The sequence below is a fragment of the Coregonus lavaretus genome, assembly GCF_964263955.1.
Source record: "Coregonus lavaretus genome assembly, chromosome: 37".
NCBI lineage: Eukaryota > Metazoa > Chordata > Actinopteri > Salmoniformes > Salmonidae > Coregonus > Coregonus lavaretus.
Window position 1 is genome coordinate 24,272,556 of NC_140024.1, and position 11,950 is coordinate 24,284,505.

Sequence of the window (11,950 nt, forward strand, 5' to 3'; positions counted from 1 at the left end):
GCCTTCAATGACAACACATTTTAACTCGACGTTAATATGAAGGATTGTGTTACACATGTAAGCTAGATTTATATCGTTTGATATTTTAACTCTAGTAACTGTAGTAACTGTGGTTGGCATCGCAACAGGCGAGCACACATTGCAGGTATTCTGCTCAGTGCCTTTGACCCTACCTTACACACGCGCACAAACCTTTACTGCTTACCAAAATTAGCCTACTATTCTCTTCATTTTTTGTAATGTAAATGTAATCTATTGACGTAGGTTTTAGGATCATTGCAAATGCCAGATTTTACACGAAAGAATAGAAAAAAATACGTTTATTGACAAATAGGCTGGTGCTGCAACAAGCTCTCACAGTCTCACTGCAGAATTAGACGTTCATCCACATTCTCCAAACATCTCATTTAGAAGTTGCTCCAAACTTCAAATTGTGTGTTTTTATTGCTCCTGCTGCTTTGTATCATTCCATTTCTCCTGGGTAAAAATGACAAGAAATCTCACCCAAAACCCCTTTTCCTAAACTATTTTCCTTTGCCAGATATCCCAGTGTAGCTCAGTTGGTAGAGCATGGCGTTTGCAACGCCAGGGTTGTGGGTTCGATTCCTACGGGGTGCCAGTATGATAATGTATGCACTCACTAACTGTAAGTCGCTCTGGATAAGAGCGTCTGCGAAATGACTAAAATGTAAAATGTAAATAGTAGGCTATACCACCTGAATGATTCGAAACAATTTCAGATGGAGAAATATTGGCCTACCACCTTATGAAATATATCGTTCATCTCTTGATGAACATAACATAACCTCTAGGTAAACCACCCGGCTCCTCCTTTTTTCTACTGTATCTGTTTTTTATATTTAAGTGAATATCTATTACAATGTTATAATTTGGTGTTGCAGAAAAATGTGTTGACACCGAATCAATGTTTTCACGTGGATAGGATGATGAGGATGATGAGGATGATGAGGATGATGATGCCCACCACACCATGACGTTGTTTAGACAACCTGTCTGCGATTCTTAACAAAGCTGTTTTGGTTGAAGAATATTCAGACATTGAGACAGTTGGATATACGCCTGGCCTGCATGTCTCCCTTTATCCATAAACATTTGTTCTCTCCATCAGTCGTGTAGCCTAGGCCTAGCCTGCTTTTATCACAATATGCTATTAATATTATAGGACAATTAATTCAGAGGCGAAGACACGAGAATCTCCCATGATCTCGAAAACCAAATGACCCGGAATAATCTAATGTCGTTTCAACAGGGACGGTGATGCACGCAATCAAATCCAAACATTTCAGATAGCGACCCAAGTGCCGTCACTAATCTTCTCTCAATATTTGCAGCTCTCGCTCCTCAAATAAATATGTTTAATGTGCCCGTACGAACATTACGGCAACCATCAGATTACTTATGGTCATTATAACCACTTAGAGACAACTTTTAACAACTTGTGTGAGGCTCTAATGCTTTAAAGGCATATTAATTTGATATAAGAATCTAGGACATGATGAGAATTAAGACTATTATCTTATGATAGGCTACATATGAATATGTTTTAGGGTAGGCCTAATTACAAATAGGCTATTGAAAAGGAATTTGGCCAGTTTATTTTCATTCCAAGGCAATCACTGCATTTCTTACAGTGGAGTCGACTGCAGTATAGCATTACACTACACATTTATGGCAGTTGGCCAGGGATATAAATTATTATAAATGCTATATATTTAATATCATAAATCCCACGAATTATAATAAGTTAAGGTTGTGTTAGTTATCGTACTGCTCAGAAGAATGTCCTGTTGTGTGTAGCCTACTGCTCAGAAAGAGCATCCTTTTCAATGCTTTCATTTTTTATAAAACAAATTAGGTGTCAAAGTATAAAGGTATAGGCATATAGCTCCTTTTTCCATAGCCCACAAGCAGTAGGCCTAAAGAAAGGGATTTTATTAGGAGAAATGTTTTCATTTTAAAGTGTCAGTAAAGTGAAATCGTTCTTGGGAGTTCTAGACGTTTACTGAAGAATGCCAGTACAACTACATTTAGCTGCTAATTCGAGACCTGTTTGCAGATTGACCATTGAACTATTTGAACTTTAAATTAAACGAATGGTCAACTGTTTTTTTATTCGGGGAAATAAGACTACCCTACATAAAAATATAGTAATAAACAGCGCCTAAGATTCTCATTTTATTTTCAGTGGCTATATAGCCTTTAGCCATCAATAAAACGTTTGATATTAGGCTATTAATATCCTATACGAATTTAAAACCTCGGTCTGCAATTAAAGGTTATCGAATTGGTTATTATAGTCTTTGAACAATATTTAGCTTTAAGAATATATATGATAGACAATAATAGTGCCGGCCTACATATAATCATGTGTACAGGCATATAGACCACGCTTAATACAATTCAGGCTACTGTAAGTGTGGATTTCGATTATATTAGTCTTGTCTAGAAATATAGCGTCTAGACGGTCGCGTTTGCCTAAATCTGGTTTGGGAATTCTAATAGTGTCGTTATGAGCGTTAATAACCCATCTATGTAGTGGCATGTCACTGTCTGTAGAGCTGAGAGTATCGATCCATGTGCCTCTGTCTCCACCATAAACCACAGCATATGAAATAAACGTTAATAATGTTATGCTGCACTTTAGTAACGGCCACCGTAAAACCATGGAATGTTGGAAGCCATGCCCTGTAGGCGACTACCAAAGAGTCACTAATCAGCTTATGATATTTGTAATAGGCCTGACCTTTGCTCCATAAGCATATTCTGCTAAACATTTACATTTTAAATTTTAGTCATTTAGCAGACGCTCTTATCCAGAGCGACTTACAGTGGCGCAGTGGTCTAAGGCACTGCATCGCAGTGCTAGCTGTGCCACTAGAGATCCTGGTTCGAATCCAGGCTCTGTCGTAGCCGTCCGCAACCGGGAGACCCATGGGGCGGCGCACAATTGGCCCAGCGTCGTCCAGGGTAGGGGAGGGGATGGCCGGCAGGGATGTAGCTCAGTTGGTAGAGCATGGTGTTTGCAACGTCAGGGTTGTGGGTTCGATTCCAGTATAAAATAAAATAAATATGTATGCACTAACTGTAAGTCGCTTTGGATAAGAGCGTCTGCTAAATGACTAAAATGTTAGTGAGTGCATACATTTTTTATTTTTTTTATACTGGCCCCCGTGGGAATCGAACCCACAACCCTGGCGTTGCGAACGCCATGCTCTACCAACTGAGCTACATCCCTACACATACGCATCAGCATTCACATAGAGAGCGCGAGAGGCATAGGCCTGCTTTATTCATAATTTTATATGCAACAATGGTTATTGGATTCAACACCATAACCTAATGCCGACTGTAGGCTATACATGACTGTGAATATGACCCAGAGTCAACAGAATACAATAGCAGTGTGTGGCTAATTAATCATTAATACAGACAGTCTCCACGGTGCGGCATGACCAACCGACCCAAGGGTTGAGGGTGTTTCCGCTTTGCTCTAATACTGCTGGTGCTCTGGGTTAACTTACCTGACTGACTTTTACCTTCTGACCGAGGCCATATTTTTATTTTATCTAAATACATGCTCTGCTTCTGACTATTCAACTGCCTATGCCTGACTGGTAGCCAAGCCGAGAGCATCGTGATGTTCTATTGAATATTACGATAAATGCTATTATGGAGGTGGCTGCTGCATATCTGTGGTATAGGCCTATCGTTTAAAATATGACAATTTGTTTTCAACGACGTTGTTGCGGGATAGCAATTTGAAAGATACATTGCCATAATTACAACGGCCAGTCATGTCATAGCCTATCTACTGTATGTTGCTGCAGTTACAGTGAGGGATGGAGTTTTCTTTTTAGCTTGTCTTGGTTGTTACATTTTAAAGGTTTTGTTATGTCAGTTGACTTCTTAGTCAGTTGACACACGTTTTATGAATCGCAGTGTTTATGTGAATACGTTATATATATATTTATCTCTCTCTCGCTCTCGATCTCTCTCGCTCTTTCTACATTCATCATATACTTGCTATAACAACCACAGACCATTCTCTACAGGCACACGACACACACACTGCGGCTGTGATGCGTGAATAGACCTCAACACAAAGACACTCAAACACATACACGCGCACACCGCCCTTTTGCACGTTGCTGGAAGGAAAAATATCGATCAGTATGAGAATGTGTGCAGATGTGGCTGTTGAAACGTGAATCTTTCTCTTCTCATTTGGCCTGATATAGGCTATAATATTTTTGGAGCAATCTGTTATTTGTGATGAATGATTATTACTTGCCTGAAAAATGTTATGTAAATTAATTTAACAAATTGATAACATATTTATTTTTAAATGTATTATTTATTACATGTTAACACATTTTATTTATTTTGTTGGGGTTATCTATTTTGTTATTAGGCCTAGTCTACAAGTTATGTTTGTAAATTATCAATAGGCCTATGTAGTAACTCTCCGCCCAGTCCTTTATTATGTCCATACAGTTGGAAAGCATCTCGTTGTTCATTAATTGTCTTTGTTTCTGGGCACACGTCAAGTCCCCACACGCCACTGACGTTGACTTCCTATTAGAGACCATTTAACTTTTCCGTTTCTCTTCTTTAACTTGTTCAACTGAATGGTGTCCTGTTGTTCTTGACACTGACAGATGCCGCAGTGTGTGTGTGTGTGTGTGTGTGTGTGTGTGTAAAGTTAATCTGCACGAGCAGCTGTTAACATTAGGAGTCTTGAAGCGTCGCCTTTGACATGCGGCCCGGGCTGGCCACTGGACACAGCAAGCTGTCGCCTGACCGCGTGAAAAGGACGCCTCGACCCCCCCTTCCAACACACACAAGTCATTTGAAGTTCATCCAATGTGTAGCCAATTTAGGAATCTTCCAATGTTTCAAATTGTATTGAAATTGTATTGTAATGAGGTAGGCCTACTCAATGTGTGAAGGAAGTAAAATGACGCGATAAAACATTAAAAATATTTGTCATTCAATTGTTTCTCAATTAATTACTAACATTATTATGTCTTATTATCATGAGAGATGTAATGTTGATGTAATCATAGGCCTATTCCAATGAATACTTTTCTTCACTGTGATCAAGTACATACACACACACACACACACACACACACACACACACACACACACACATACACACACACACACACACACTCCCAGTATCGACGGGGGCACGCGTGGACACACTTAGCCCACACACACACCCACACACTCCCATGCACGGCCGGCCGGTTCGTTAATCTTAATGGTTTAACAATAGACACATCTGTTCATCTTTTTCTTTCTAAAGAGAGAGAAGTACAACTTCATTTGTTACTTCAAATCGACATATGGAAGAGTTTTCATTTGGGATTGGAATTGAAAGATTGCTACAATAATAACTTTGTAGAGGATACCATTTTTGTTTATTTTATATAAAAATAGAGAAACAGCATGATGACATTTGGTTCAGGATAGGTGGTGATTATAAAGGACACGTGTGTGAATATAAGGTTTTGAATACTGCATGCACGCTGTCATGCTCTAATCACACACGCACACGCGCGCGCACCTTATTGACGAGCCAAGAATTAACCCGGAAGTTCACTTCATTTGTTCTGCATGACATGTTAAGGAGGCTCCAGAACAATATTGGATCAAGAGGTTTTTATTTGTGTTGAAATACAATAGTCTCAATAGGCTCCATTGAACGTGTAAAGTATAACCTAGTAAATAACATTCATTAATTTGTGATTTAATTATTTCATTCCAGTGGGTGTGTGAGAGGGGGTGGGGGGGGGGGGGGGGGGTCATAACCAGCAGGTAGCTTAATACCTCTTTTGTAACTTCCTTAATAACTGACGTCAGAGCAGTGTGTGTGTGTGTGTGTGTGTGTGTGTGTGTGTGTGTGTGTGTGTGTGTGTGTGTGTGGTGGGAGGGGATGGATGGTCGCCCGTGCGCATGTGTGTATGTTCGTGATCCGCAGCGGTGAAACGGAGGTGTGGAGAAACAGAGCAGCACGAGAAGAGCCACGGAGAGAGAGATGGCGCAGGACCCGACCGGAGCGCAAGGACAGGCGGGGGGGGCTCGAGACACAACCGAGAGGAAGCAGAAAATAAAATGAAATACCAATAAAACGATTCTAAAAGGGAAAGAAAAATATATAATCGGAGGAAAGAAAATAATCAACAAAGACAAGAGGAAGAAAAAAACTGCGATAAAAAGGATACCAAAAACATCCATCAACCAGGATTCAGGAGACATAACAAACCACCACAACAAACCAACAGACTGGGAGGGAACTTTCCCGCCGTGAGGACGCTGGACTGTTCTGTGGACATCCATCCCTCTCCCAGGTCACATAGATGGTCGCCAAGCATCATGAACGCGCAACTGTCCATGGAGAGCCTCGGCGACCTGAGCCATGAGTCTGTGGCCGGTCCAGGAGAGCTGCTAGTTGGCCACAGCCCTCACCCCCGCCCGGGTGGGGGCCGAGGGTTGGCGCACCGCTCCATGGGCATGTCGAGCCTGCTAGACGGGGGAGAATACCACTCCCATCACGGACACAACACTGGACACCCCGGCCATCACCTGCACCCCGCCATGAGTATGTGCGAGACCCCCCCTGGAATGAGCGCGAGCACCTACACCACCCTCACACCTCTCCAGCCCCCCCTACCCCCCATCTCCACTGTGGCAGACAAGTTCTCTCATCATCACCATCATCATCATCCTCACCACCATCCTCATCATCCTCATAATCATCATCAGCGACTCCCCGGTAATGTCACCGGCAGCTTTACGTTTATGAGGGATGAGAGGGGGCTGGCACCGATCAACAACCTCTACTCCCCCTACCACCACAAAGACGCCCCTGGGATGGGACAAAGCCTCTCCCCACTGTCTGGCTCTGGCCTGGCCGGCCTACACAGCTCCCAGGCCGGCCTGCCTCCCTATGCCCACCCCGGGGTCTCAGCCTCCATGCCGGGGGAGAAGATGCAGCTGACTCCCGGCGGGTTCGAGGCTCATCACCCCACCATGCTGGCCAGACACGCCGACCAGCACCTCACCTCCTCGGGGAACATGCTCCATATCAATGGCCTCCATCACCACCACCCCCATGCCCACCTCGGAGCCTCGGGGCACGTCCTGGGCCACGGGAACCCCCGGGACAACAACAGCCAGAGCCAGGCCTCAGGGCCCGGGGTTCAAGTCCACGGGGTTGGTGGTGGTGGTGGCGGTACCGGGGGCAGTTCGACGGGTCAAATGGAAGAAGTAAACACCAAAGAAGTAGCTCAGAGGATCACCACAGAGCTGAAGCGTTACTCCATCCCCCAGGCTATCTTCGCCCAGAGGGTGTTGTGTCGGTCCCAGGGAACCCTGTCAGACCTGCTCCGGAACCCCAAGCCCTGGTCCAAGCTCAAGTCCGGCCGGGAGACCTTCCGCCGGATGTGGAAGTGGCTGCAGGAGCCTGAGTTCACACGCATGAGCGCGCTCAGGCTCGCAGGTGAGCGAACCCTCGGTAATACCCCCTTCCTTTTTATTTATCTTTCTCTCTCCCTATACTATATATCTATAGGCGTTATTTAAGATTGTTTGGTGCTCGTCATTGGAACAGTAGGCCTATTGTCTGCAGCTGTCTTGAATCTGACAGTGGAGTAGCCAGTGGTGTGACAGAACTGAAACCTCCCTCTGGAATTCCCTGCAGTTGAATTCACCATTGTCTTTGTTGAAATCTCTCTCTCTTGGCTTTTTCACGCGTGCGTGTGTCTGTGTGTCTTTGTGTGTGTGTGTGTGTTGGTAAAGCGATATGGTACCAGAATGGGCTTATTTTGGCCACCGGGTTGTAGATGCCAGCAGCATCTATCTCATCAGCTTTGTGTTGTTACCAACAGAGTCCACGCGAGTCCATGTAAACAGAGTCCACGCGCGGGAGAATAAGAATCAAGTTCTAAAAAAGCTTTTTATGTCATGAAAATATTAATTTGCTGCCAGCACACATAGTGACATCCTCAAGCTGTGTGTTTAGGGGCTGAGGGATGGAACATCTGCGGAAAATAGTATAATATAACAACAATAGAATATAATAGAAGAGAACACAATATTTCCCAGTATCAATATGACCATTGTTTTAAATCTTGAGGAAAGCTTATGGAAGCTGTGTCTTTGGCTGCGTTGACGCACTTATTGTGTTTCAGTGAGTGTGTGTTTTTGTCTTGGAGCAAAACTCATTAAGGAGGCGTGATGCGGGGCTGACTGGGTTTGTGGTAATTAACTGATAGATAGCTCTCTATTAATTTGTCCCCGAAGACCCGAGTCAATCCGCCTGAACCGTTCTAGCGGACACACACACACACGGAGCCACGCAGTCGGAAGCATACAAAGGAATTGCTTTTATTTCTAATCAATGACGCGCTGAGGCGGATGGGTTTTTGGCTTGTGAAAAGTGTGAGGCGCTACGCTGCTGAAAGTGTGTTAAATCGCCATTGATTATTTGCAGTGTGTGTGTGTGTGTGTGTGTGTGTGTCATCAACCGTCTTGCATAGCAAACCATATAGATACCATATCATATATATATACATGTTATTGTTTTTGTGACTTAAATAAACGAATAAATATGTTGCAGCGCAAACGCAACTCTTGATCTTTCGATGCAGGTGATTCAATATTAGGGTATTCCTTATAATACGTCTGTTGACGCACGCCAAACACATTTGTATTGAACCATTATAATTACAACCAATAATCCCTTCCATCTCGTGAGCTAACGGAAAACACTATCACTCAGAACAGAAAAAATAATTACTTTTCCCGGAATTGTTTTCAGTGAATTCATGAATGTTAGGCAGTACGCTTGTGCTGTTCTATTTAGGCCTGCCATGCATTTATGAAAGTAAAAAGTAAAATAACATATTTTTGATTAGGCATATCGTGTTCTCTGAGTGGGGATATTATTTTGGCAGTTTCTCCCTCTTAATTTTATTTTAGCCTAATTTCACTTCCATAAGACCACAACCGTAATATAGCTATTGCATCCACACGCATATATATTTTATTTCTCCCTAATGAAAGTATATATATTACAACTTCGAACTGAATCATAAAGGCTTCATTGTGAAATATGTCTCATAATAATAATAGCGCTTCAGATTCTGGAAATGTAAAATGTCTGTAAACAGGAGAAGGAAGCCCGTGCAGGACCATATATCGATCGGTTCTTGGGTGAAATGTGTGTGTGATCGGCCTACTAAGAACTAAAATAGAAGATTGATATTGATTATTGAAATTTGGCTTATTCCATTTTCCCATGTTACATCATGTATTCCTGGCAGTTTTTCTCATGTAGCCAAGGCCTATGCCTGCCGGTAGACTAGGCCTACTCATATCATTAGCCTATTTCATCTTGAATTGACCGATGTTTTCATGAATTGGAAATGTAATGTATTACATGTGAATTGGGTTTAAAATAATCGAGGATAATGCAGCCAAAACGTATTTCCATTGTGGTCCTTTGCTTTTGGCAAGGTTGTTGTTGAGAAGTTGCGTGTATAGTTCCCTAAATAGCTAATAATACTAATAGATTCTAGACCTATACACACCCTCACATACTCAACAATTAACCAGGCCTATATTAATTTAGCAGCAAATACAGAAAAAAGCGTTTTGTTAAAGCAATTGTAAACAATTGTAAACATGAAGGCCTAATATTGCACCTGCCCGATAATTAATCTCAAGCATTGATTCTGACATTACCATTTTGTTTGTTAGAAATTCGTTAAAATTTAGGCCTATTATTTTCCAGTTTGGTAAGTTTGTGCGTTAGTATTTTAATAACATGTTATTGAACATATTTGGAATAGGCCTAATTAAAAACTTGGCAAGCTGAGTGAATCAGCTCTTTGATTAGGAAAAGGGGCTATTCATACATTTTATTTATTTATTTTAAACACACACACACACACACCGCTGCTGCGGGTACACGAGTGTGTGCAGTCACGCCATTGTTAGGCTACCTCAGTGTGGAGTTATCTGCTTAATGATTGTCAGACAAGCAGAGCTGTGTGTGTGTTTGTGTGTGGGACCAGGGTGATAACGAGCCTGGGAAAGCTCCCAACCTGTCCGACTACTTGTCTATCTGCACAGCGCGGTGGCTGCTGGGGTGTTACTGTGGCCTTCAGCAGGTTGATTTATAGCGCAGTAGATAGGCTAGAGCTCCACACACACACACACACACACACACACAAACAGCAGATAGGATGCCAGCTCAACTCCACACGGAGCCGTAGCTCTCTGTTAATGGTTATCTAGTGGTGTCTCTACCTAACTTGGCTACTACTGCTGCTATCACAGAACACACACAGGCCTTTCTGTGATTAGTTCATTTCATAGACTGAAATATGACACATCAACAACACGCACCTGGCATGCAGATCCATCTTGCTTTAAAACATTTTTTATTTAACCTTTCTTTAACCAGGTAAGCCAGTTGAGAACAAGTTCTCGTTTATAACTGCGACCTGGCCAAGATAAAGCAAAGCAGTGCGATAAAAACAACAACAACACAGAGTTACATATGGGATAAACAAAATGTACAGTCAAAAATACAATAGAAAATCTATATACAGTGTGTGCAAATGTAGTAAGTTATGGAGGTAAGGCAATAAATAGGCCATAGTGCAAAAATAATTACAATTTAGTATTAACACTGGAGTGATAGATGTGCAGAAAATGATGTGCAAATAGAGATACTGGGGTGCAAATGAGCAAAATAAATAACAATATGGGGATGAGGTAGTTGGGTGGGCTAATTACAGATGGGCTGTGTACAGGTGCAGTGATCGGTAAGCTGCTCTGACAACTGATGCTTAAATTAGTGTTTTGCATTCATTTGTCCGATGGTAGTGAAATACACTTGGTCTAAGAAAATATGTTCTAAGAACTATATTATATTATATCTATCCGGGACAGTGACTGTCAAGCCGATGTCCTCCAGCTAAGTAAAAATGAATGGCTCTTGGTCGAATTCAGCGCTGCTACAGCTGTTTGGCAGCTCACTACTGCCCTCTATCGATAATGTATCGATATGCAGGGAGAGGCCCACTTACCGTGTGCTTCAGCACAACTGTCAGCAGCCATTGTTTTCAGCTGTGCGCTTCCTCTGTGTGGCTTATTATGAGGCTACCCGTGTGTGTTATATTCCACTGTATAGATGATTGTGTGCTGTAGCCTATTGTTCTCATACAGTGTTGTATACCTTGTCAATGTTGTTATAATATAGTGTGTTATAACATCTCTCTTTCTCTCCCCACCCCTCTACCCCTGCCGTAGCGTGTAAGCGCAAGGACCAGGACCAGGGCCATGGCCACTGTAAAGTTGGTGGTGACCGTGACGGCAGCGGTGGTGGCAGCGGTGGCAGCAGTGGCGGCAACCACAGCGGCGGCAACCACAGCAGCAATAGTGGCCACTCCAAGAAGCCTCGGCTGGTGTTTACCGACGTCCAGAGAAGAACCCTCCACGCCATCTTCAAGGAGAACAAGCGTCCGTCCAAGGAGCTTCAGATCACCATCAGCCAGCAGCTGGGCTTGGAGTTGACCACCGTCTCAAATTTCTTCATGAACGCACGCCGACGCAGCCTCGACAAGTGGCTCGACGAAAACGGAGGCTCCTCCCACTCCGCTAATTCCTCCTCCTCCACCTGCAGCAAAGCCTGAGGAGGAGGGACTGGAGGGGGAGAGCTGGCACAGTTTTGAGTTGCTTTAACTTGGAAAAAATAAGTTGCCATGCTGACTTACAATTTTGAATTATGTCAACTCAGGTAATCAAGTGTTGAGTTGACTACATTTTATATTAGATATGGTGTTAGAAGTTTTTAGTTAGCGTGGTTACTTATTTTTTCTAGTTTGAAGCAATGAATATTTTTTACTGTGTG

General features: G+C 42.8%; 1 protein-coding gene across 2 annotated transcripts; it reads left to right on the forward strand.

Moving 5' to 3' along the window:
- The first annotated feature begins 6,033 nt into the window (after window positions 1-6,033).
- On the forward strand, window positions 6,034-11,889 carry LOC311111643 (hepatocyte nuclear factor 6-like). 2 transcript variants are annotated; one of them, XM_084154421.1, is made up of 2 exons: window positions 6,034-7,543; window positions 11,350-11,889. In XM_084154421.1, the coding sequence occupies exons 1-2, from the start codon at window positions 6,403-6,405 to the stop codon at window positions 11,730-11,732; spliced, it is 1,524 nt and encodes a 507-aa protein (XP_084010547.1). In that variant the 5' UTR covers window positions 6,034-6,402; the 3' UTR covers window positions 11,733-11,889. The 2 variants fall into 2 exon arrangements, with proteins under 2 accessions (XP_084010547.1, XP_084010548.1); XM_084154422.1 differs by having other exon boundaries at window positions 6,034-7,528.
- The last annotated feature ends 61 nt before the right edge of the window (window positions 11,890-11,950 follow it).